The 27796-nt window shown below is 38.8% G+C and overlaps 1 protein-coding gene across 9 annotated transcripts in view; it reads left to right on the forward strand.

The window, feature by feature from the left end:
- The window catches only part of pecam1b (platelet and endothelial cell adhesion molecule 1b), a 79095-nt gene that overhangs the window by 18297 nt on the left and 33002 nt on the right, over positions 1–27796 (forward strand). For 6 of the 9 annotated variants that reach the window (XR_009823871.1, XM_062033637.1, XM_062033638.1 and 3 more), the window contains exons 3-10: positions 601–897; positions 13039–13320; positions 13399–13668; positions 13734–14006; positions 15278–15565; positions 18895–19173; positions 22201–22302; positions 22418–22448. Coding sequence is in view for 8 of the 9 variants with exons in the window: in XM_062033637.1 (XP_061889621.1) it covers positions 601–897; positions 13039–13320; positions 13399–13668; positions 13734–14006; positions 15278–15565; positions 18895–19173; positions 22201–22302; positions 22418–22448 (1822 nt within the window). In the remaining variant the exon portion in view is untranslated. The remainder of the gene's footprint in view (positions 1–600; positions 898–13038; positions 13321–13398; positions 13669–13733; positions 14007–15277; positions 15566–18894; positions 19174–22200; positions 22303–22417; positions 22449–27796) is intronic. The other 3 variants (XM_062033639.1, XM_062033643.1, XM_062033642.1) reach the window with 1 other exon arrangement.

Below are 27796 nucleotides of genomic sequence, written 5' to 3' on the forward strand. Positions count from 1 at the left end.
CGGTTTTCTGAAGTGTTCCTGAGCTCATGTGGTGATATCCTTTACACACCGATGTCGCTTTTTGATGCAGTACCGCCTGAAGGATCGAAGTTCCGTAATATCATCGCTTATGTGCGGGGATTTCTGCATATTCTCTGAACCTTTTGATGATATTACGGACCGTAGATGGGGAAATCCCTAAATTCCTTGCAAGAGCTCGTTGAGAAATATTGTTATTAAACTGTTGGACAATTTGCTCACGCATTTGTTCACAAAGTGGTGACCCTGTATTTTAAATGTAAAGTACTTTGGATGTCCAAAAATGCGCTGTAAAAACCCAGTATTTCGTTGTGTAAAATCAAGAATAGGCAGAAAATAGCATTGAATGATTTCAAAAATATTTTGACGTTTTTCACATTTCTATATAACGTTTAAACTACAGCATAATAGCACTCTTAGGTGCAGCCTTGAGATAAAGTTGAACACTTTATGTTTGTGGAAGCCAATTATAGATGATACTTTTGTCAAAAATCATGCATTTGAACCAAAATGTTCAAGGTGAGTCGGGGGTTCTTTTATAAATCATCTCATTTGTAACGTTTGTATTTATTTACAATGCAGGTTTCACTATAAGAGACATCAGCATATCTCTTGAGCCCAGTTCTGATGTGGCGCGGGGCACCAATGTGACCGTGAGATGCCAGGCACTGGTCAGCATCTCAGGCACGGAGCCGCTGAGTCGTGAGTACAAAATCTACAAGGACGGCATCACAGTGTACACAAAGAACATGGGCAGCTCAGACGACCTCCTGTACCGACTGCCTGACGCCAGAGTATCCAACACGGGCAAGTACAAGTGTCAGATCAACATTGATGGCCGGGGGATGACAAGCGAAAGCAAGAAACTCAAAGTGACAGGTAACATCTTCTTCTGGAAAGTCTTAGCTTTGATGTTTTAACTTAACACTTCTGTACTTAGAGTTAGTCCAGGCAGGCCCGGCCCTAACCAATCTGGCGCCCTAGGCAAGATTTTAGGTGGCGCCCCCCCCCCCACATCTGCAGTGAAGTGTATATACTCACAAGAAACCGAATAGCGTTGTCTTTGACCTTTTTTTTACTTAAAGAAAGCAAATTAACAATCAGAATTGTTAACAAGATAAAAAAAACTATGGATAAATAAATGAATACAAAAAATAAAAAATGAATATATGAAATACAATATTTTAGTTCAATTTTACATACACAAACACAAAATAAAACGTGTCAACAAGTTGCATAAAATAAATTAAAAATACAATATAAATAAGGCACTGCACAAAACAAGATATCAAACCAGTATGACTTTAACAACTATATTACAAAAAAAGGGGATCCTACAGAGTTCTCTATTTGTGCTTTTTAATATTGCATTAACTAGAATGACTTACAAATTACTGTACACCAGGGAGTACTGTAATTACCTAACGTTACATTAATATTTTCCATAACAATTTAGCCCCCTCCACAATATTAACCAGAAGTTAAAACAGAACTAGCTATTTATTGATTAGGAATTGCCGAATCATGTAACATTAGCTTAATGCTAAAGGTTACTATCACATTCTGTAACAGACAAATAATTTCATGTAGGCTAACGTTACCTACCTGCTACCTCTGTCTTTCTCTCGTTTCTCCTCCTCTTCTTTTCTATTTTTTCTTCCCTGGGCACCTGACAGTTTTGGCTGTTTTGACATCTTGTGTTGATTTTTTGATGCGGTGACGTCCAAAAAGAGTCATGATACGGGAAGGGAGGGGGCGCACCGTGCCGGGGGAGGGGGGGCGTAATGTTGTAACAAATAATATTTCTATTAAATAGGCTTTACTTTGCATTTTAATTAACGTGGGATTATTTTATGTATTTAGAAATAATAGTACCAACTTTTTAATTTTTTTCCTCCAACATTTGTGGCACTGGCGTGGCGCCCCCTGATGGACGGTGCCCTTAGCATTTGCCTATACGGCCTATGCCACGGGCCGGCCCTAAGTCCAGGGGTCGGCAACCCAAAACGTTGAAAGAACCATATTGGACCAAAAATACAAAAAACAAATCTGTCTGGAGCCGCACCAAATGAAAAGCTGTGTATACTGTAAGTGTTGTAATGAAGGCAACACATGATGTAAGTGTCTATATTAGCCATACTTGCCAACCCTCCCGTTTTTAGCGGGAGAATCCCGTTATTCAGCGCCTCTCCCGACAACTTCCCGGCAGAGATTTTCTCCCGACAAACTCCCGGTGTTCAGCCGGAGCTGGAGGCCACGCCCCCTCCAGCTCAATGCGGACCTGAGTGGGGACAGCCGTTCTCACGTCCGCTTTCCCAGCAGCTTGCCTGCCCAATGACGTCATAACATCTACGGCTTTTAGAGAGTAGAGTGCACAACAAGGAGAGAGAGTTCTTGGTTTCTTATGTGGGTTTATTGTTAGGCAGTTTCATTAACGTCCTCCCAGCGCGGTAACAACGCACAACAACAGCAGTCACGTTTAGTCTACCGTAAAGCAGTTTGTCTGCCGTAAACAGCAATGTTGTGACACTCTTAAACAGGACAATACTGCCACCTACTGGATAGCCTGCAGAACACTGAAATTCAAGTATGTCTTTTATTTATATGTATAATAAAATAAAAAATAAAATAAAAATATATATATAGCTAGAATTCACTGAAAGTCAAGTATTTCATACATATATATATATATATATATATATATATATATATATATATATATATATATATTATATATATACATGAAATACTTGATTTGGTGAATTCTAGCTGTAAATATACTCTCCTCTTAACCACGCCCTTAGCCACGCCCCAACCACGCCCCCGCCCCAAACACGCCCCCCCCTACCTCCCGATATTGGAGGTCTCAAGGTTGGCATGTATGATATTAGCTATAATAGCCTACTATCAAAATGACTATGTGTCGCAGGCTGACGCAAATCTTTGTTGACAGAAATGTTGAAATGTAATATTTATTCTACACATTTTTACAACATTAGAAACCATTAGTAAATCAGAGGCTACTCAGAAGGTGAGATAACTCCTGGAAATGACTGGCTTTTAATGGCCAAAGGTATAGATGTGCGTGTCCAAGTTAAGGGAAACGGCAGGCTGTCTTCTTTTGATAGATTTATTACAATCTTTGGCAAGCAAGGTAATGTTTGCTGTGGTCTGGAACAACATGGCACACAAACAACTATCTGAAATGCAGCCAATATTACATACAGATAATGTGTAAAGAGACATGCAAAACTAAATTATGTACAAAGAGGATAAAAGTAAAGGAAATTAAATGAGCTCAAATATACCTACAAAGGAGGCATAATGATGCAATATGTACATACAGCTAGTAATATCTGATGGAATTTGCATGTCGTCATAAATTATGTTAAACAGTTTTGTTAACAGGGGTTAATGCTGGTGCCTCACAATAAGAAGGTCCTGGGTTCAATCCCCAGGCTCAGGGTCTTTCTGTGTGTTCTCCCCGTGACTGCGTGGGTTCCCTCCGGGTACTCCGGCTTCTTCCCACCTCCAAAGACATGCACCTGGGGATAGGTTGATTGGCAACACTAAATTGGCCCTAGTGTGTGAATGTGAGTGTGAATGTTGTCTGTCTGTCTGTGTTGGCCCCGTGATAAGGTGGCGACTTGTCCAGGGTGTACCTCGCCTTCCGCTCGAATGCAGCTGGGATAGGGTCCAGCCAACCCGGCGACCCCAAGAGGGACAAGCGGTAGAAAATGGATGAATGGATGGAGTTCCAATTTCTTCAAGTGCTTCTATGACTTCAATTGGTATTTTATCTTCTCCAAGCGCTTAACCATGTTTTATTTTGGACACGGCATTTTTCCACTTCATCTTCTGTTTTGGATGGCCCTTCCATGTTTTTTCTTATAGTTGGAGGTGGGCCTCGGTCGTCATGGAATTAATCTTCAATATATTCTGACCAATCTGACAGAATGTCTTCCATATCCATTAGTACGTTGCCTTCCTTTGATTTGATGCATCCTGACTAAGGGGCCCTGCGTCCCGTTGACTTATTTGCTCTTTTGGTGCATGTATTTGCTATCAGTGTCCTTGTGTTGTTTTATTTCAGGCCTGGGCAATTATTTTGACTCAGGGGGCCAAATTTAGAGAAAAACATTTGTCTGGGGGCCGGTATATCTATTTTTAGGAAGACTAATACAAAACCTCACAATAATGTCTGATTGAATGCTAAAACATTATGACAGACCGCCTTAAAAAACAGAATGGAATTTTAAATGTTTTTACTGAATGAGACACCCAGAATGTACATGAAAATAAAGAATGTGGGATTTACAATATTAACTATGAACGATAAAACACTGAATATTGACAACATATTAACGTCACCCAATCCCCCCCCCCCCCCCCCCCCCCCCGATCGATATATTTTACAATCAAGCAAAACGCAACAAGGTTAAAAAAAACAAACACCTGCAATCTGATGTATCTGATACATCACTAAGCTTAGAACTTTGTTGTAAAAATCTCCTTCCGCGTCTGTCCCTGACACCCACATTTCAGGCTGGCCGCTCTGGAAACGCTCCCCAACCACACTGCTTGGTGCCTCGTCTGAGCTGCTGTGAATTAGATTACCATAGTAACTAATTAGATTACCATAGCAACTAATTAGATTACCATAGTAACTAGTATATCATGCAAAAGCGCAGATTCCAAGCATTGAAATACTTTTTATAGTTCAAGACTTACAGTCATTTGAAAACATCACTGCACATCAGGCCTGGCCCTAACCAATCTGGCGCCCTAGGCAAGATTTTAGGTGGCGCCCCCCCACATCGGCAGTGAAGTGTATATACTCACAAGAAACCGAATAGCTTTGTCTTTGACCTTTTTTTTTACTTAAAGAAAGCAAATTAACATATTATATGAGAATGTTATGTTATGATTATCTTTAACCGAATCACAGCAGTGCTCAAATTAAAAAACAGCATTCCCTTTCATGTGATATTGCTTAATTAACATTAATGATGTGCACTTTTAACAACTAGGCTTACAACTATACCTAATATATAAAGGGGTGGAAAAGTGACTATTACCTGCAGGGCAAACATTAGCTAACCAGAAGGCAATAACAATGTAAACAAAAAACATCTGCTTAAAAGATCTAATACAAATGTCCCTGAGGAATGTAAGGTCGGAGTACTGTAATTACCTAACGTTACATTATTATTTTCCATAACAATTTAGCCCCCTCCACAATATTAACCCGACGTTAAAACAGAACTAGCTATTTATTGATTAGCAATTGCCGAATCATGTAACATTAGCTTAATGCTAAAAATCCAGGTTACTATCACATTCTGTAACAGACAAATAATTCCATGTAGGCTAACGTTACCTACCTGCTACCTCTGTCTTTTTCTCGTTTTTCCTCCTCTTCTTTTCTCTTTTTTCTTCCCTGGGCACCTGACAGTTTTGGCCGTTTTGACATCTTGTGTTGATTTTTTGATGCGGTGACGTCCATAAAGAGTCATGATACGGGAAGGGAGGGGGCGCACCGTGCGGGGGGGGGGGGGGGCGTGATGTTGTAACAAATAATATTTCTATTAAATAGGCTTTACTTTGCATTTTAATTAACGTGGGATTATTTTTTGTATTTAGAAATAACAGTACCAATTTTTTTCTTTTTCTCCAACATTTGTGGCACTGGCGTGGCGCCCCCTGATGACGGCGCCCTTAGCATTTGCCTATACGGCCTATGCCACGGGCCGGCCTGCTGCACATCATAATGGCAGCTACAGTTTCCATCTTAAAGATCTAAAAAAAAAATGATGGGAATGTCCGGCGGGTCAGATTGAAAAGCTTAACGGGTCGCATGTGGCTTAATTTGCCAAGGTCTGTTCTATTTCTTCACATAGTGAGTTTATCCAGGCTTCTTTAGCCATATTGCATTTCTTCTTTATAAGCGTATCCAGTTTGTTATACTCACTTTTGTTTTGATACACTCCGTGTGTCCAATACATCAAGAATTTCTTGGGTCATCAATTTTTTGAGTGGTTTACCTTTAGTGTCAGGAACAAGTTTTTCTGTAGTTTGGATTATATATTCTTGCATCTTTTTCCATCTGTCCTTCTTGCATTTGTAAATGTGTTTAACGTTTCAAATTAGTTTGACACTGATGTAGCAAAATTTCGAAGATCTTGGTCCTGTTTAAAAATTTGGTACTGCAATTTGGAGTTCTTTTTTATATTTTTGGGTGTTTTTGAGTTTGAATAATTTCAGGTTTGAACAGGTCAATAATTTCTGACATTGACTTTGATAAAGTAGACAAAAATGTCTACAGTTCCTACTGAGCTGGAATGAGAGAAAAAAGCATGCAGGACTTGGTTGAGTTTTTTTAATTTCACACAAGTCTTTTTCAAATATGGCGAGATAGCAATCAAAAAAGGGAAAGCAAGCTCGAAAACGCTATTTTCACCCAAGAATAAACTGGTCACTCTAAACCAGGGTCAATAATTTAAAGCAGGGGTCACCAACGCGGTGCCCGCGGGCACCAGGTAGCCCGTAAGGACCAGATGAGTAGCCCGCTGGCCTGTTCTAAAAATAGCTCAAATAGCAGCACTTACAGTGAGCTGCCTCTATTTTTTTAAATTGTATTTATTTACTAGCAAGCTGTCTCGCTTTGCTCGACATTTTTAATTCTAAGAGAGACAAAACTCAAATAGAATTTGAAAATCCAAGAAAATAGTTTAAAGACTTGGTCTTCACTTGTTTAAATAAATTCTTTTTTTTTTTTTACTTTGCTTCTTATAACTTTCAGAAAGACAATTTTAGAGAAAAAATACAACCTTAAAAATGATTTTAGGATTTTTAAACACATATACATTTTTACCTTTTAGATTCCTTCCTCTTCTTTCCTGACCATTTAAATCAATGTTCAAGTAAATTTATTTTTTTATTATAAAGAATAATAAATACATTTTAATTTAATTCTTCATTTTAGCTTCTGTTTTTTCGACGAAGAATATTTGTGAAATATTTCTTCAAACTTCTTATGATTAAAATTCAAAAAAAATTATTCTGGCAAATCTAGAAAATCTGTAAAATCACATTTAAATCTTATTTCAAAGTCTTTTGAATTTCTTTTAAAATTTTTGTTCTGGAAAATCTAGAAGAAATAATGATTTGTCTTTGTTAGAAATATAGCTTGGTCCAATTTGTTATATATTCTAACAAAGTGCAGATTGGATTTTAACCTATTTAAAACATGTCATCAAAATTCTAAAATTAATCTTAATCAGGAAAAATTACTAATGATGTTCCATAAATTATTTTTTGAATTTTTTCAAAAAGATTCGAATTAGCTAGTTTTTCTCTTTTTTTTTCGGTTGAATTTTGAATTTTAAAGAGTCGAAATTGAAGATAAACTATGTTTCAAAATGTAATTGTCATTTTTTTTTGTGTTTTCTCCTCTTTTAAACCATTCAATTAAGTGTAAATATCATTAATTATTAATAATAACATAGAGTTAAAGGTAAATTGAGCAAATTGGCTATTTCTGGCAATTTATTTAAGTGTGTATCAAACTGGTAGCCCTTTGCATTAATCAGTACCCAAGAAGTAGCTCTTGGTTTCAAAAAGGTTGGTGACTCCTGATTTAAAGGCACACATATTCATTTCATTAACACAGGACAGAGACGTGATTACAAAAATACATTTATTTCATTGTTTTAAAATTAACAAGTACTCTAAAGTTTGCTGGAATACACACTAAATAAAAAAATTAAAAACCAGTGTCTTTCCAGCGTAAAAAAAATGGACCAGTGGACACGTTAAAAATAAAACGAATGACTTAGTATGTAATAGGGCTCCAAAATTTGTCGCCGACAATTTTAATTGTCGACAATAGTCGTGACGTCATCGCTCGTGTTTTTCCGGCCTGAAATGGGTCGCTCGCAAAATAATCCCCAGTGATAACATGTAAAGTGTGAGGATATTTCCTCTTATTTTTGTTAAAAACATGAATACCATGCTCATTTTGCAAAGCGGATCTTGTTTATATGGCAGTACATCTTTGATACGTGAGCATTTAAAGCGGAGACATGATGTCAGACATTGAGAGGGAGGATGCGGACACAGCCTCCGTAAGAGTACTGTTAGCTTCTACCTTGCGTGAGACGAAGTTGTGTGAAAAATAACTAACTATCATTTTAACCAAAGTCAGCCAGCTAAACTTTGTCTACATCAATTGAGGTACGTTTTAAAACAGCGTTAGTTTGCAATGCCATAAAAAAGGCACTTTAACAAACGCACACACAGACAGAAAGGCACCAATGCGGAGGTATCATAGTAATAAACAAATTAAATCAACAAAATAATCAATCAAATCAATATAAAAGGAAAAAAAAAAGATGAAAAAATAAACAAAATAGTGCTATAAAGTAACTAAAGAATTAAAGCAAGAATATAACTAAAACAAAAGGCAAAAAAAGCATTGTCCGCAGACAATTGGCTAATCACAGCCGGCGTGCTTCCAGTGGTCTGCCACGGAGAAGAATTGAAGGGCGCAGAATTTCAATGCATCATGCACAAAAGGAAGCACGTATCTGTGCACCAGAGAAAGGATGCGTCACAGCCAATAGTTAAATTAATAACCAGCCAGACAAGAGAGTCCGCTTACCCCACAAGTCATGCTGCACCGAGCACGCACCAACCGCAGAGCCCAAAGTAACCTATGGCAGCTGCACCACCACGCTGACCAACCTTCAAAAACAGTACATCATTGATTCTCAATCAGGCAGATAAGAAAGCACACTTTACCTCCTTACACCACTCTAAGGCAAGGAGTGCACCCTGACACATATATATCTGCCGCGTTATCTATAACTTCCCAAGATCATTTTTCATTGCATTTCAGCGTTTAATGGCAGTTGAACTCATTTACGCTTATCCAAGCTCAGAGAATTATGCTCATGGTTTTCTGGGACCATCAGGTGATTAAGGCGCACAATTACACCAAAGCAAAAGGAAAAAAACCAAAGCAAAGGGGAAAAACTGTACTTTTTCCTTTATCCTGTACCAGGATAACGATCTGTTTAAAAATAGCAATTACAAAGGGAGTCAATGAGGCAGAAATAGATTTTAAGAGAAAGTGTGTATACCTTATGTTTGAATATCCTAGTTTGACAATGCTCCAAATAAAAACACAATGTCGTTTTATTAAAAAAAAAACTTGTGAAAAACTTCTCTTTTGGGCCCTACGGATTTTTTGTAAAGCAGTTTAAACTGCAAAATGAGCGAGTCTCGTCATCCTCCTGGTGCTTGTATGGATATTTCCTTTGTGTACGTCCGTCTCACTTCCTGTTCCCTCTCTGGCCAGCTCATTGTGCCGTCAGCCACTTCTTTGTCATTCAAACACTGAATTCATGGGGCCAAACATGAGATGTGACCTGGCACAAAAATCAGCACAATTGTTGTTCTACTTTGTCTGCTTAGTTGGTAGGTTTTATGGTAAATTGCAAAATTGTGGAATATTAAATATCATAAAAGAAACGGGGGAACATTTGTACAAATGCTTAAATGAAATTCATGAATACATTTCTTAAAATAATCCAATTCAAATGGCTAATGAGAATTCATGTGACAATTATAATAAAACTATCCCTCATACCTGTTATACATGTACAGAAGCTAAAGGGATATTATGTCATTGTAAGTGGTCATGTAACAAAATTAAAAAGTTTTGGGATCATTGAAAGAGTTGGCTCCAAAAAAAATTCAGTAGATCCAAAACATTTTGTTGGGACTATATCCAGATGAAAATAAATATACTAATATTTAATAACAATTTATGAATCTTGGTCTAGGGCAGGGGTCGGCAACCCAACATGTTGAAAGAGCCATATTGGACCAAAAATACAAAAAACTAATCTATCTCGAGCCGCAAAAAGTTAAAAGCCTTATGTAAGTGTTATAATGAAAGCAACACATTAAGTAAGTGTCTCGGAGGGTGAGATAACTCCTGGAAATTACTGGCTTAAAACTGTCAAAGGTATAGATGTGTGTGTCCAAGTTAAAGGAAAGGACAGACTGTCTTCGTCGTGGGTAACGTCACAAACAACTACCAGAAATGCAGCCAATATTACATACAGATAATGTGTCAGGAGACATGCAATTATAAATTAAATACACAGAGGACATGAGTAAAGGAAATTAAATTAACTCAAATATACCTACAAACGAGGCATAATGATGCAATATGTACACACAGCTAGCCTAAATAGCATGTTGGCATGGATTATTAGCACTCCACGCAAGTCAATAACATCAACCAAGCTCACCTTTGTGCATTCACGCACAGCATAAAACGTTTGGTGGACAAAATGAGACAAAGGAGGAGTGGCATAAAACACGTCTTTCTGTGGCAGCGTCGGAGGAAGTTGTACATGTAAACAAACTTCGGTGAGTTCAAGGACCGCCAAAATTAGTAGGACAAAACGGCACTGGCCAAATACTCTCATCAGTGAAGCATAAACAAAAACATATTAAACAGTGGTAGTTCTTACAATTAGGAAGGTGATTAAAACCACAGGTATATTTTACCCCAGCCGCATGTGGCTCAAGAGCCACGGGTCTATGGAGAAGAAAATATTTTGCATCCCCCACCCACACACATTCTCCACCGCAACTATAAATAGTCAAATTTGTCTATAAAATTGTTGTAAGTACACCTCTGCATAACATTGTGTTCATATCTACATTAAAGAAAACAACACTAGTTTTTCTTGGTGTCCCACCGTAGTCACAGTAAAGCTTCATACGCTTCATCATATTCTACTATGGCAAAAAAATATATGTTCCCTGAGGTCACATGACCCCCCACCCCCCAGAGGGGCCCGCCCCACTCTTTGAGAAAGACTGGTCTAAGGACTGCAAAGAAATGCGTTGCATTATTATGGAAGTCTGGCCACAAAACTAATATTAGAGGAGACCTATGATGAATTTAATCTTTTCTGACCTATAAATGTTGCTACAATTTTGGATACTGGTGTTAAACAAGCATCAAATCATAAGGTTCATGCATCACACAGTTTTGGTTGCCTCTTTTTGAGGGGTTTTGCAGTCTGAGCGAGGTGGGTGTACTTATTTGGACAATAAAGGGGTAATATTATGAATTGTTTCTACATTTAAAACACTTCCTTGTGGTCTACATAACATGTAATGGTGGATTTTTTGGTCGAGATTTTGCATAGATTTTGTTTTTCAGACCGTTTTTGAGCCACTTTGTGACCATCTCTTCAGGATTTGCCATTTTGTGGGCGGTGTTGTTTATTATTCTCCACTTCAACTGCCTCTTTTCCCCGTCAGCCATGTTGTAGTTTTTAGCGCTTCCATAGCGAGTGTATCGACAGTTATAAATTCACATTATAAGCTAATTTGTATTACAAATGGCAACAGTGCAGGATGCATGTGCACGTACGAGCCAGTCTGCCCCACAACAAGAGGATAGAGAAAAAGAAGGAACTTATTGACTACAACATTGGACTACAATAGCGGACTCACGCCAAGCTCTTTGGGTAAACACCCACCATATATGGAGATATCTGCTGATGTCACCAATCAGAAAGCTGTCACAAGTTGTGCAAATTCCAAATGGCTTGTTTGGAGGGAGTAGGAAGAAAGGCAGGATTATTTTGTAAATATCTTTGAAATGCATCCATGGTTTGATTAAACATTTTTGGGAATTATGCAGATCCCGAATACACAAAAACAGATAACAAAAAAAATGTTTTTTGTATAATAGGAGCCTTTTTAGCAAAGCTCTCAGTCAGAGGGGAGGAGCTCCTCAAGATATATTTAAACAGTGTACATTTTTATTGTCACCGATTCTGTTCATAACTTTTATGGACAGAATTTCTAGGCGTAGTCAGGGAGTTGAGGGGATCCGGTTTGGCGGCCGCAGGATTAGATCTCTGCTTTTTGTGGTCCTGATGACTTCATCTGGCCAGGATCTTCAGCTCTCACTGGATCGGTTCGCAGCCGAGTGTGAAGCGACTGGGATGAGAATCAGCACCTCCAAGTCCGAGTCCATGGTTCTCGCCCGGAAAAGGGTGCAGTGCTATCTCCGGGTTGGGGAGGAGACCCTGCCCCATGCGGAGGAGTTCAAGTACCTCGGAGTCTTGTTCACGAGTGAGGGAAGAGTGGATTCTGAGATCGAGAGGCGGATTGGTGCGGCGTCTTCAGTAATCCGGACGCTGTATCGATCCGTTGTGGTGAAAAAGGAGCTGAGCCGGAAGGCAAAGCTCTCAATTTACCGGTCGATCTACGTTCCCATCCTCACCTATGGTCATGAGCTTTGGGTTATGACCGAAAGGACAAGATCACGGGTACAAGCGGCCGAAATGAGTTTCCTCCGCCGGGTGGCGGAGCTCTCCCTTAGAGATAGGTGAGAAGCTCTGTCATCCGGGAGGAGCTCAAAGTAAAGCCTTCACATCGAGAGGAGCCAGATGAGGTGGTTCGGGCATCTGCTCAGGATGCCACCCGAACGCCTCCCTAGGGAGGTGTTTAGGGCACGTCCGACCGGTAGGAGGTCACGAGGAAGACCCAGGACACGTTGGGAAGACTATGTTGAAACGCCTCGGGACCCCCCGGTGAGGAGCTGGACAAAGTGGCTGGGGAGAGGGAAGTCTGCGCTTCCCTGCTTAGGATAAGCGGAAGAAGATGGATGGATGGATTTTCAAAAGATAAATGATGATACTTTTGGAGAGGGTAAGAAGTGGTTTCATTTGCACTCCGGAAACACCTCCAAAATCCAACATCTTGGAGACAGACTGAAAAAAACTGGTCAAGAAAGTGACCGTGGAGCAAAATTTACGCCAAAGCATATCCAATACAGAATATCTGGACATCTCGGAAGTGTTAAAATGTAGACGAAAATGTTCATGTTCCCCTTAATTCTTTTTAAAGCACATCAGACTGTAAAATAGTACTGTAGTTTTACTGTCGCCCTCATACTTTGTATGTTTCCTCGTTTTGCAGGTCTGTCAGCACCACAGTTCCATTTTAACAAGGGCGTGGTCAGTGAGGGGGAGGAGCTAACTGCCAAATGCACTGCACCGGGTGAGACGGGTTCCATTATTTTCTACTTCTATGACAACTCCAAGGAGATCCGGGAGGAGCGGGTCAACTCCGACATGTCAGAGGTCAAACTTCACTTCAACAGCGTTGGCATCCACAAGCTGTACTGTTCCTACACCATCCCTGTGACGCCGGACTCCTTTCAGTCCGACAAAAGTCAAGCACTCACACTTACCGTCAAAGGTGAGGGGGAACTTCAAAGCCCTTGTCTTTTACTAAGCCTTGATGTCTGCTAACTATTGGTCCAACATGTTTCCATAGAGCTTTTGATCACGCCGGTTTTGGAGATTATCCCGAACAACAACATCTATGAAGGAGACAGACTTGACATCTCGTGCACTATCAGAAACCTTGTATACAACTCCGGGAATGCCCACCTCTACCTGAGCCGAGGGACCCAGCTTCTCAGCAGGGGGGACACCAACGTTAACCACAGCATGATCGCACTGGCCAAGGACTCTGAAGAATTTGAGTGCAGACTGGAAATGGGAAAGGTCGTCAAAGTAGACACAAAAAAGGTTCCGGTGGTTGGTAAGTCAATTCTATACTTTACTGTATGTCGACACGACAGTGACGTCCCATCATTGTTTCCATAGAGCTCTTCTCAGTGCCCACTCTGACGATGTCTCCCAAAGAAGTCTTTCACAGGGAAAACATGACGTTGACCTGTAAAAGTAGCAGCTATGCTTCAGAGAGGCTCCACAGGGACCAGTTGACCTACAGTTTAGATCCGCCAGGAAGCCTTCTGATTCCAAAGATCACTGGAGTCTTTTTTGTCAAGGCTCTGCTCTATGAGTTCAACTACACCTGCATAGCTCAAGCAAAGGGCATCCACAAATACAGTAAACCGTTGACGGTCCGTCCTAAAGGTGAGCATGCCGTTTTCTTACATATTTAGTCTCATGTAAAATGTTGCCATTATTGCTTTTTTTCTTCATTCTCTTTACTTTTCTATTGTTTAAAAAACATAATTGGGTTTTTTTTAAATGGCGCGCTCAGGGAACTATTTATATAACCTTAAAGGCCTACTGAAATGAATTTTTTTTATTTAAACGAGGATAGCAGATCCATTCTATGTGTCATACTTGATCATTTCGCGATATTGCCATATTTTTGCTGAAAGGATTTAGTAGAGAACATCAACGATAAAGTTTGCAACTTTTGGTCGCTGATAAAAAAAAGCCTTGCCTGTACTGGAAGTAGCGTGACATCGCAGGTTGAAAGGCTCCTCACATTTCCCCATTGTTTACACCAGCAGCGAGAGCGATTCGGACCGAGAAAGCGACGATTACCCCATTAATTTGAGCCAGGATGAAAGATTCGTGGATGAGGAATGTGAGAGTGAACCTCAGTAGCTCTGCTAAACTACCCTCTTCCACCATCTAAAGTCTTGCAATTACAACTACCGTATTTTTCGGACTATAAGTCGCAGTTTTTTTTCACAGTTTGGCCGGGGGTGCGACTTATACTCATGAGCGACTTATGTGTGATATTATTAACACATTACCGTAAAATATCAAATGATATTATTTAGCTCATCCACGTAAGAGACTAGACGTATAAGATTTCATGGGATTTAGCCATTAGGAGTGACCGATTGTTTGGTAAACGTATAGCATGTTCTATATGTTATAGTTATTTGAATGACTCTTACCATAAAATGTTACGTTAACATACCAGGCACGTTCTCAGTTGGTTATTTATGCCTCATATAACGTACACTTATTCAGCCTGTTGTTCACTATTCTTTATTTATTTTAAATTGTCTTTCAAATGTCTATTCTTGGTGTTGGCTTTTATCAAATACATTTCCCTAAAAAATGCGACTTATACTCCAGTGCGACTTATATATGTTTTTTTCCTTCTTTATTATGCATTTTCGGCCAGTGCAACTTATACTCCGGAGCGACTTATACTCCGAAAAATACGGTAAACAAAAATGATGATAGTTGAATATTAAACAATGGACACTTATTACGACATGAGCACACACAAAAGTACAAAAAATTGGTACCGTATTGGATCAAATGCGAAAGGTAGTCATCCCTATATAACATAATGTTTACTTCCTGCGCATGTCGATTGCTTGCATGTAAAATAATTGAATTGATCAGCATGTTGTTCTTGTTGTCCACTTTAGTAACTGTCTCCACTCCAAGGATATCAGTGGTAGGCAGGGCGGTGCTGGGAAGACCTTTCAAGGTCCTCTGCCAGTCAGACATCGGCAGCCTGCCCATAAACTACACCCTGTTTAAGGAGTACGACGAACTGAGCAAAGCGAGCGTCAAACATCGCCTTGAACAAGCGCTCTTTACCGTCACCATCGACAGGCCGGAAGATATCAACAAATTCATGTGTGAGGCCAAGAACAGTCCTCTCAGCAGCTCAGAAACTCCTCTCAGCAAAAGACTGGATGCAACTGTTGTTGGTAAATATTATGAAGCATTTACATTGTGAACACACCTCCACTCAAATAATGGATGAATCAAGAAGGGCTGTGCTACTGTACAATAGTTCCCTCTGCGTCTTAATAATTTTGCATAAGTTGGCTTGACTGTGCCCGAGTGCAACACAGCAAGTTCCATAAAGGCATGCTCGGATATTTACGTGAAACAATTAAGAGCCAGAATGTCAACCAACACCTTTAAAATAAAGCACACAAAGGGGTTTTTGTGTAGAAATTGCATGTGAATGCTGAAGAACCGAAGCACTGTATTGAAAAAGAAGAATGTTGGTGGACAGGAAAATTGTAAGCCTGAAAGTTATGATGCTGGAATGGTTTGAGGAATATAGAGAAAAAAAAACTGTAATTTTTGGAATTGTTCACAATTGCAAGCATGTTTTGAATGAGCTTTTGATGTGGGGATTGCTTGAATCAGTTAGGAAGTATGGAAGTAGTAAGAATTCTGAAGATCTAAGAAAATGTGTGTTTGGAAAGAATGTGGGGAATTTTAGCCTGAATTATTTGATGCTGAATGGTTTAAATGTTTTGGAAAATGTGGATGAATCAAAAGGGATAATTTGGGGTCTTGGAAATATAATTGAAATGCCAATAATAGATGAATGTGTTGAATGAGCTTGGTTTGAGTCAGTTGAGAAATAGATAGAAACGATTATAGTGAACCCGTTTTTAGAGCTTCATGACATTCTGCATCCTCTGCAAATTGGCTTCTGCACAAAATATACCACTGACACTGACAAATGTTTTTAATGGAACAACAAACGACAAAGGCTAACTAGTTGGAGCAGTCTTTTTGAATCTAAAAATGGCTGTTGACTTGCCAAATGAAGAGTTTTACAAACTATCCTTGCTTATTTCTCACACAATAACATTACATTGGTTCAAGACATACTGTATTGAGAAAATACAGTAACAATGCTTAATAATCAATAATGATAAATATACATTTACAAAAAAAAACAAGAGTAACACAGTGATCATCAGTCCTTGGCCTACTTTTTGAGAAATGTGTAATAGTTGTCCATTTATTTTCAATGGAAATGTGTATCGCAGTAAATGACGACTTACAAAAAATGCAGGACGTTGGGGATTTCCCGAATGAGCTGAACATTTTGATGTTTCAATGGTTTGACTGGGTTGAGAAATCTGGGTGTAATTGAGCGTCAAAAATCGAAGCAGAATAAAAGTGCTGTAATTTCCAGACTATAAGCCGCTACTTTTTCCCCACGCTTTGAATCCTGCGATTTATACAAAGCTTCGGCTAATTTATGGATTTTCCGGTTCCAGAAGCTTCACATGTAGCCAATAAAAGCAGCCTTGTCGCATTGGACTAAAGAAATTGCCGAACAGGTCATGATGGACCGATGAAATTGTTCACATAAGCTATTTAGTGCATTATGCATTTATCCTCATCATGAATAACACACAACAAAATTCGAACAGTATGTATGAAAGATCTTCAACATTCACACAAATAGCAGTGTTACTTTACAAAACCCAACACCAGTGAAGTTGGCACGTTGTGTAAATGGTAAATAAAAACAGAATACAATGATTTGCAAATCTTTTTCAACTTATATTCAATTGAATAGACTGCAAAGACAATATATTTAATGTTCGAACTGAGAAACTTAATTTTTTTTTGCAAATAATCATTAACTTAGAATTTAATGGCAGCAACACATTGCAAAAAAGTTGGCACAGGGGCATTTTTACCACTGTGTTACATGGTCTTTCCTTTTAACAACACTCTGTAAACGTTTGGGAACTGAGGAGAACAATTTTTGAAGCCTTTCAGGTGAAATTCTTTCCCATTCTTGCTTGATGTACAGCTTAAGTTGTTCAACAGTCCGGGGTCTCTGTTGTGGTATTTTAGGCTTCATAATGCGCCATACATTTTCAATGGGAGACAGGTCTGGACTACAGGCAGGCCAGTCTAGTACCCGCACTCTTTTACTATGAAGCCAGGCTTTTGTAACATGTGGCTTGGCATTGTCTTGCTGAAATAAGCAGGGGCGTCCATGATAACATTGCTTGGATGGCAACATATGTGGCTCCAAAACCTGTATTTACCTTTCAGCATTAATGGTGCCTTCACAGATGTGTAAGTAACCCATGCCTTGGCCACTAATACACCCCCATACCATCACAGATGCTGGCTTTTGAACTTTGCACCTGTAACAATCCGGATGGTTCTTTTCCTCTTTGGTCCGGAGGACACGACGTCCACAGTTTCCAAAAACAATTTGAAATATGGACTCGTCAGACCACAGAACCCTTTTCCATTTTGCATCAGTCCATCCAGCGAAGCCGGCGGCGTTTCTGGGTGTTGTTGATAAATGGCTTTCGCTTTGCATCGTAGAGTTTTAACTTGCACTTACAGATGTAGCGACACAGTAGTTACTGACAGTGGTTTTCTGAAGTGTTTCTGAGCCCATGTGGTGATATCCTTTACCCACTGACGTCGCTTTTTGATGCAGTAACGCCTGAGGGATCGAAGGTTCGTAATATCATCGCTTACATGCAGTGATTTCTTCAGAGTTTCTGAACCTTTTGATGATATTACGGACCGTAGATGGTGAAATCCTTAAATTCCTTGCAATAGTTGGTTGAGAAATGTTGTTCTTAAACTGTTGGACAATTTTTTCATGCATTTTTTTACAGAGTGGTGACCCTCGCCCCATCCTTGTTTGTGAATGACTGAGCATTTCATGGAAGCTGCTTTTATACCCAATCATGGCACCCACCTGTTCCCAATTAGCCTGTTCACCTGTGGGATGTTCCAAATAAGTGTTTGATGAGCATTCCTCAACTTTATCAGTCTTTTTTGCCACCTTTGCCAGCTTTTTTGAAACATGTTGCAGGCGTCAAATTCCACATGAGCTAATATTTGCAAAAAATAACAAGTTTACCAGTTCGAACATTAAATATCTTGTCTTTGCAGTCTATTCAATTAAATATAGGTTGAAAGGGATTTGCAGATCATTGTATTCTGTTTTTATTTACCATTTACACAACGTGCCAACTTCACTGGTTTTGGGTTTTGTACATCGATGACCTCTGACCTCACAAATGATCTTTATGATTAGACAAAAAGATCCCACCAACAATAATAACATCTTGCAGAAAGTCTTAGCAGAAGATTAGATGATGTTAAAACTGCTCAAAACACCACCATAGATTCCCAAATAAGGTATATCAGTTCTTGTAGGTATGTCTTGGTGTTCCCATACTTGAACCATGTTTTGGGTAATCTCCTACTCTCTTTGATTCATGTCTCCTTCTTTCGTCCTCAGTGCCTCTGTCACATCCCACCCTCACCGTCATCCCCGTTCTGCCAGAAATTGCTGAAGGAGATCACGTCTTCATGATATGCAGCGTTAAAGGCACCCCACCCGTCACATTTAAGTGGTACTATGACGGCAAAGACAAGCCGATCTTCACCACCACCTTGGAAAAAAACAACACGGACTATCAGATCCCAGCGCTGTCCAAAGAGCACAGTGGTACCTACTACTGTGAGGCCAGCAATCCCGCCAACAATGTGGTCCGCAGCGCACCGATAATTATAGAGGGTAAGAATGTTTTTTCTTCACTTCAACAATTCAAAATATTATCTTTGCGCAAATTCAGTCTCTTATTGTCTAATGTTTCACAAGCACGATAGAGTCACGCTGGAAAGAAGACCAGTGTTGATTAAGACCTGGTTGGTCTAGTCTTGATTTGTTTTGTAACCTATTTCTTTCAGATGTGAAACACCACACCTGTTATAGAATAGAATGGACTTCATTGTCATTATATTTGCATATAACGAGATTAAGGACTCCAACTTAGGGTGCGGTAGTGGGAACAAATATGGGGTAAAAATAATGAAAAAAACACAACAGGTAATAAAGAAAAAACTAACAATTGAAATAAACAGACTACTATCCAATAAAAAATAATAAGCAATCCTGTACAATATACAAAACACTATAGAAATACAAAATACTGTACAATCTACAGAACAAGACAAGAGTACCGGAGTAATAAATAACAATCAGTGTCGGACGTATTGCACTCGAAGGGTAATATTACACAGTAGGGTATTAGGGTCGGATATTGTATAGGGGTGAATTATTATATAAGTTAGAGTTCAAGATGGTGACAGCTCTGGGAAAGAAGCTGTCTCTGAGCCTGTTTGTTCTGGCTCTGATGCACCTATAGCGCCTGCCCGATGGTAGCAGGTCGAACAGGTGGAAGCCAGGGTGTGTGCTGTCCTTGGTGATGCTTTTTGCTCTGTTGAGGCAGCGGGAGTTGTGTAAATCCTTCAGGGAGGGGAGGGGGCAGCCGATGATTTTTTTGTGCAGACTTTATGACCCTCTGAATCGCCTGTTTGTCTGCTTCAGTGCAGCTGGCGTACCACACTGTTATTATCATAGGGAGGGTTGTACGGTGTACCGGTACTAGTATTGTACCGCGATACTAATGAATCATATTGGGTACTATACCGTCTCTAAAAAGTACCGGTCCCCCACCACCTTTTTTTTTTAATGTGCATGAAGGGCGCATCATCACGTCATGACATCGCCGGTTTACGAGCAGAGGAGCATGTTCGGCAGCGCACAATCACGGAGTACTTACAAGCAGACACAGTGTGTAGACAGAAAAGGGAGAACGGACGCATTTTGGCTTAAAAACTAACGATAACGGTGAAGTTATAACACTGAAACACCCTCAGGAAGATGTGCTTTAAAACATGGCTAGCTAGCTAGCGGCTAACATCCAGCCGCAGTCGGTAGTGTTTTAGCTACTTCTAAATCACTAATCCTCGTCTCCATGGCGACAAATAAAGTAAGTTTCTTACAAGTATCATCCCTGCAGGACGAGGAATAGCTAAACATGTTTCACTACACACCGTAACTCACCGGCGTCACAATGTAAACAAAGGCCATGTGTGGATCTATACCTGACATCCACTGTAATGATACCAAGTACAGGAGTGTATCTAGTCGATACTACTATGATTATGATATTTTTTTGGCATCACAACATCATCTTTCTTTTAAAAAAAAAATATATTATGTTTATACACTCAGGAAATATGTCCCTGGACACATGAGGACTTTGAATATGACCAATGTATGATCCTGTAACTACTTGGTATCAGATTGATACCCATTTGTACTATCATCCAAAACTAATGTAAAGTATCCAAACAACAGAAGAATAAGTGATTATTAAATTTTAACAGAAGTGTAGATAGAACATGTTAAAAAAGAAAGTAAGCAGATGTTAACAGTAAATGAACAAGTAGATTAATAATTCATTTTTACAGCTTGTCCTTAATAATTTTGACAAAATAATAGAATGGAAAATGACACAATATGTTACCGCATTTGTCAGCAGACTAAATTAGGAGCCTTTGTTTGCTTACTTACTACTAAAAGACAAGTTGTCCAGTATGTTCACTATTTTATGTAAGGAAAAACTTGCAATAAGAAACATATGTTTAATGTACCCTAAGATTTTTTGTTAAAATAAAGCCAATAATACAATTTTTTGTGGTCCCCATCATTTAGAAAAGTACCGAAAAGTACTGAAAAGTATCGAAACATTTTTGGTACCGGTACCAAAATATTGGTATTGGGACAACACTAATATATATATATATATATATATATATATATATATATATATATATATATATATATATATATATATATATATATATATATATATATATATATATATATATATATATATATATATATATATAATTATCTGCGGGCCAGATTGAAAAGCTCAAGGTGTGGCCCCCGGGCCTTAATTTTCCCAGGTCTGCTCTAAAATGTCCAGAAACTTCATTTTGGGCCCAGTTCCTGTTGTCTAAACCAGTGGTTCTTAACCTGGGTTCGATCGAACCCTAGGGGTTCGGTGAGTCGGGCTCAGGGGTTCGGCGGAGGTCAAGACACACCCGACTCCTCCTGTAAATAAAAACTTCTCCCTATCGGCGTATTACGGATACAGCAACAGCAGGAGTCAGGCTGATTTGCAGGTGTGTAATTTGTTTTGAGTTTATGCACTGTGTTGGTTTTGTTGTTTGAACAAGGTGATGTTCATGCACGATTCATTTTGTGCACCAGTAAAAAAACATGGTAACACTTTAGTATGGGGAACATATTCACCATTAATTAGTTGCTTATTAACATGCAAATTAGTAACATATTGGCTCTTAACTAGTCATTATTAAGTACTTATTAATGCCTTATTCGGCATGGCCTTATTATAACCCTAACCCTCTAACCCTGGCCCTAACCATCTAACCCTAACCCTAACCAAAAAACTCTAAATTAAGTCTTTGTTACTTAGAATATGTTCCCCATACTAAAGTGTTACCAAAAAACATATAACTTTGTCTTGAATTAAAAAAAATAAAAATATATTTTTCACTAAAGAAGGGTTCGGTGAATGCGCATATGAAACTGGTGGGGTTTGGTACCTCCAACAAGGTTAAGAACCACTGGTCTAAACACAGTTATGGGCTAAGGTTCGGGCAGTGAAAAAGTGGCATTCCACAGTATATTGTCTTGACTTTGTTCTCACTGTTGCTGTCTCTGCAGTGCGTCTGGCGTCGTGGAAGAAAGCGCTGATCATTGGCTTCTGCCTGCTGGTGGTGTCGGTGCTGGTGGTGGTGTGTGTGCTGTGCTTCAGGGCCAAGAGAGGTAGAGAGACTTACAGTCCTCCAGAAACACACACTTCCTTAGTTTGACGTCGTATGACGCCACCGTCTCCCGCCCACTTCCTCCTGCTACTCTCACCTCTCCTCTTTGCTTGTAGGCAAAAGGGAGGCAGCTGCTGAATTGTCAGTGTGAGTTGGCGCCACTACTTGCTTCCTCTTAATGTGACGGATGTGTATAGCTGCGTTAGTTAGCGTATCCACGGTGTCCGGTGCTGAGATGAGGCGTTGGTTGTGCCTCAATCCACACACGTACATACCTAAAATTTGTCTTTTAAGAGCTTAAGTGTGTTTAGAGTCAGTACACGGATGTTGCACTCAAAATGCCATAAATAGTTCATGCAAAGTACGTGTAGACAAGGGTCCAAAACACGTAGAAAAGTGTGTACACTGCGGACTTGGTTCCTGAGTGTGCAGATTTTGACAGTGTAGTACAGTTCCAACTGTCATTGCACACTTACTGGAAATGACGAACCCAATTTTGACTTCTATTTCTTCTTCTTCTCCTTTTTAATGTTAAATTGCAACCACTCCAGTTAGTCCCTCCCCGTTTGCTGCATGGCATAAATGGCGACCGTTAAGCATCTAGTATTGCACTCTCACCATTGTTGATATTTTAAGTGCAACATCTGCCAGTGCACTATATTTAGCCGTACTTGTCAGTGTGAACACACTCATGCACTCAAGAGACTAAGTCTGAGTATTGAAATGCACCAATTCAGGCACAGGCCGGGCCTCAAATGGAATACTTCCATAAGTAGACTTTAGTAAATAAAAAGCGGACACTGTGTAGCGTACTCAATTTTAACAGTGTTGCCTTGTCCCAAATCCATTACTGTTGTTATGGACTTACCGCCAATGACAAGCGCAATGTTAATTTTAGGTGTCAGGACAGAACCGCGTGATCTGAGACCTAGCACACTTGGGACACAGCACTTGTCTTTGAATCTTGGGTGACCCGATTCCAAGTGAACAGCTCTGAGTGCAGGCATGAGAACACCAAGAAAACATTAAGATTTGATCAAATATGTGCGCTACTTGAACAAAAGTACTGGAACAATTCTAGGAACTGACTAAATGTAGGACTGATCTCTTTTACAGAATTTAACAGTTTCCACGCTTGTGTCAAACAAATCAAGTTTCCAATTTGACATAGTTTTCCAAAATTCCCATGGAAATTTACTGAAAAAATTCTGGAAATTTACCGAAAATTTTCTACTCCTTTCTAACCCTACCGAAAAGACACCATCGACTGTAATATACACCAACTGACGCAATCACAGGCATACTCGATGGAACACTTCACGTCAAACTGTTGTGATCCCACATCCCTACAGCACAGGGGTCTGCAACCCAAAACGTTGAAAGAGCCATATTGGACCAAAAATACAAAAAACTAATCTGTCTGGAGCCGCAAAAAATGAAAAGCCGTATATAAGTGTTATAATGAAGGCAACACATGATGTAAGTGTCTACATTAGTTATAATAGCCTACTATCAAAATGACTATGTGTCACAGGCTGAAGCAAATCTTTGTTGACAGAAATGTTGAAATTTGATATTTATTCTACACATTTTTACAACATTAGAAACCATGAGTAAATCAGAAGGTGAGATAACTCCTGGAAATGACTGGCTTTTAATGGCCAAAGGTATAGGTGTGTGTGTCCAAGTTAAAGGAAACGGCAGGCTGTCTTCTTTTAATTTATTTATTACAATCTTTGCAAGCTGAGTAACATTTGCTGTGGTCTGGAACAACATGGCGCACAAACAACTATCTGAAATGCAGCCAATATTACATACAGATAATGTGTCATGAGACATGCAAATATAAATTATAAACAAAGAGGATAAAAGTAAAGGATATTAAATGAGCTCAAATATACCTACAAATGAGGCATAATGATGCAATATGTACATACAGATAGCCTAAAAAGGATGTTAGCATTGATTAGCTTGCAGTCATGCACTGACCAAATATGCCTGATTAGCACTCCGACAAGTCAATAACATCAACAAAGCTCACCTTTGTGCATTCACGCACAGCATAAAAGGTTTGGTGGACAAAACGAGACAAAGGAGCGGAAGATTTTACCAGTAAACAAACTGTTGCGTCACAATCCACACTATGGGGTGTTCAAGAACCGCCGAAATTAGTAGGACAAAACGATGTTCACCAAATATTGTCATCAGTGAAGCATACACACAAACATATTAAACAGTGGTAGTTCTAACAATTGGGAAGGTTTCCGTCATGTTTGTCCTCAAACAAAAAACATACTAAAACAAAAAAAATATTTTCCCCCCATCTTTTTCCATTTCCATTCCTTTTTAAAAAATGCTCCAGGGAGCATGATCCCCACTACGGTACTATGCTAAATTACCATATTTTCCGGAATATGGATTAAGCGCACTAGTAAATAGGCCACACACACTAAATTAAGCCGCAGATATATACGTTGTTAAATAAGTTATTTACACAAAAAGATTTTGTAAATGTGTACGGTAGCTACATACCTTAATTGTTTCCGAACGGTGCCTGTGACACGGCAGTAAACCGGCTAATTAAACAAAACAGAAGTCATTGTCATGGACCCACTAGCTGCAGAAGCTAGCTCTCCAATCGGCTAAACAGACTCAACAACTCCATGATGAGGTTTTTGTGAATTTACTAAAAATGTGTGAAACTGAAACAACACAAAAGACACTCGTAAATGTGTTAGCATCTTAGCTAATGCTAACGACGCTAGCTTCATTACATTACCATAGCACGTACAAATATGCATGAAAACACTCCTAAAGACATCACACATGGGACGGTTTGGAAAGTATGAATAGTTTTAATATATTCTAAAACTCACAAACGTTGCTTGGAGTAAATAAATGAAGAATCCATACGAGTAGAACGCTTTGGATGATTAGAAGATGGAACGGCACTTGTACTTTCGATTTAAAGCACTAAATTGAAGGAAATACTGTAGACGAACTCGTCCAAAAGATGGCACTATAGCACAAAAAATAACATACCTTTTTAATGTCAACACTTGTATTTAATGAAAACTATTTGCATTATGGCCCTTGATGAAGAAAAATCCATAAATTAGCTGCACCGCGGGGTCCAAAGCGTACGGTCCGAAGGGTGGGTTACTTTCACTTTGCAGCAAAACTCAATAAAGACCCTAACTCAGGGGTCACCAACGCGGTGCCCGCGGGCACCAGGTAGCCCGTAAGGACCAGATGAGTAGCCCGCTGGCCTGTTCTAAAAATAGCTCAAATAGCAGCACTTACCAGTGAGCTGCCTCTATTTTTTAAATTGTATTTATTTACTAGCAAGCTGGTCTCGCTTTGCGTGACATTTTTAAATCTAAGAGAGACAAAACTCAAATAGAATTTGAAAATCCAAGAAAATATTTTAAAGACTTGGTCTTCACTTGTTTAAATAAATTCATTATTTTTTTTACTTTGCTTCTTATAACTTTCAGAAAGACAATTTTAGAGAAAAAATACAACCTTAAAAATGATTTTAGGATTTTTAAACACATATACCTTTTTACCTTTTAAATTCCTTCATCTTCTTTCCTGACAATTTAAATCAATGTTCAAGTAAAAAAAATTTTTATTGTAAAGAATAATAAATACATTTTAATTTAATTCTTCATTTTAGCTTCTGTTTTTTCGACAAAGAATATTTGTGAAATATTTCTTCAAACTTATTATTATTAAAATTTAAAAAAAATTATTCTGGCAAATCTAGAAAATCTTTAGAATCAAATTTAAATCTTATTTCAAAGTCTTTTGAATTTCTTTTAACATTTATGTTCTGGAAAATCTAGAAGAAATAATGATTTGTCTTTGTTAGAAATATAGCTTGGTCCAATTTGTTACATATTCTAACAAAGTGTAGATTGGATTTTAACCTATTTAAAACTTGTCATCAAAATTCTAAAATTAATCTTAATCAGGAAAAATTACTAATGATGTTCCATAAATTATTTTTTTAAGTTTTTCTCTTCTTTTTTTCAGTTGAATTTTGAATTTTAAATAGTCAAAATTGAAGATAAACTATGTTTCAAAATTTAATTGTAATTTTTTTCGTGTTTTCTCCTCTTTTAAACCGTTCAATTAAGTGTAAATATCATTAATTATTAATAATAACATACAGCTAAAGGTAAATTGAGCAAATTGGCTATTTCTGGCAATTTATTTAAGTGTGTATCAAACTGGTAGCCCTTCGCATTAATCAGTACCCAAGAAGTAGCTCTTGGTTTCAAAAAGGTTGGTGACCCCTGCCCTAACTCAATAAAAAAAAAGCACAGACTTTCTATGAACAAATAGACCACACACACATAATAAAGATTCATATATTCCCGGGCTGAACTCTGCTATACTGTTCCAACTCTTAAAGAACCATTATCCATTTTTCATACTTGAGTTACGTGGGATGTAATTGTTTGGCCACGAGGACAGTAAATGATATCCAGGGCATACTTTTGGCAAATGTCGAAAATTGAATCAATGCGAAAACTGGGCCGTATGAAAACCAAGGTACTGCTGTATATCAAAATAGCCCACAATTGTTATCATCGTATGCAGCCCTCTGCGACAAAAGTTAACATTTTCCATTAATTGAATGGAAGGGGTGCTGAAAAACTGTTTCCTTATTCTAAATCACAGGTGTCAAACTCAGATGTGGCCCGCCACTTTATTAGGGTCCGCCTGTACCATGTATAAAGGACTCCCTGTGGAGTCCTTTGTACATGGACAAAGGACCCTATTGTTATTGTAAGGTTTATTATTCCGCAGCTTTGCGCACTACTTTGCCCCCCTTAACATGCTTCAAAACTCACCAAATTTGACACACACATAGAAAAACGTGCCCCAACCACTTTAGTAAAAAAAACCTAACCCCAAAAATCAAAATTGCACTCTAGCGCCCCCTAGGAAGAAAACTGCCTGTAACTCTCACTAGGAAGGTCGTAGAGACATGAAACAAAAACCTGTATGTAGGTCTGACTTAGACCTACAATTCATAATTTCACATCCTCGGGCAAAAACCAACAGGAAATTGGCTATTTCCCCTTAAAAAAAATGACTAAATACACTAATTTTTGCCTCTTTGACCTGTAATTTGACCCCTTTACAATACTTCAAAACTCACCAAACTTCTCACACACATCGGGACTGGTGGAAATTGCGATCTAAAAAAAAAAACGAACCCCAAAACTCTAAATTGCGCTCTAGCGCAATTTTTGAATAAAACAGAGACAAAACTGCTTCTCAGAGGAAAACACAGACAAAACTGCTTGTAACTTCCGGTAGGAACGTCTTAGAGACATGAAACAAAAACCTCTACGTAGGTCTCACCTAGACCTACATTTCATAGATTAACATCCTTCAGCAAAAATCAACAGGAAGTTTGCTATTCCTCCTTCAAAACTAAATTTTTGTTACAACCGGTCACCAAACATCAAACATTATCT

Source organism: Entelurus aequoreus, linkage group LG22 (genome assembly GCF_033978785.1).
Source record: "Entelurus aequoreus isolate RoL-2023_Sb linkage group LG22, RoL_Eaeq_v1.1, whole genome shotgun sequence".
NCBI lineage: Eukaryota > Metazoa > Chordata > Actinopteri > Syngnathiformes > Syngnathidae > Entelurus > Entelurus aequoreus.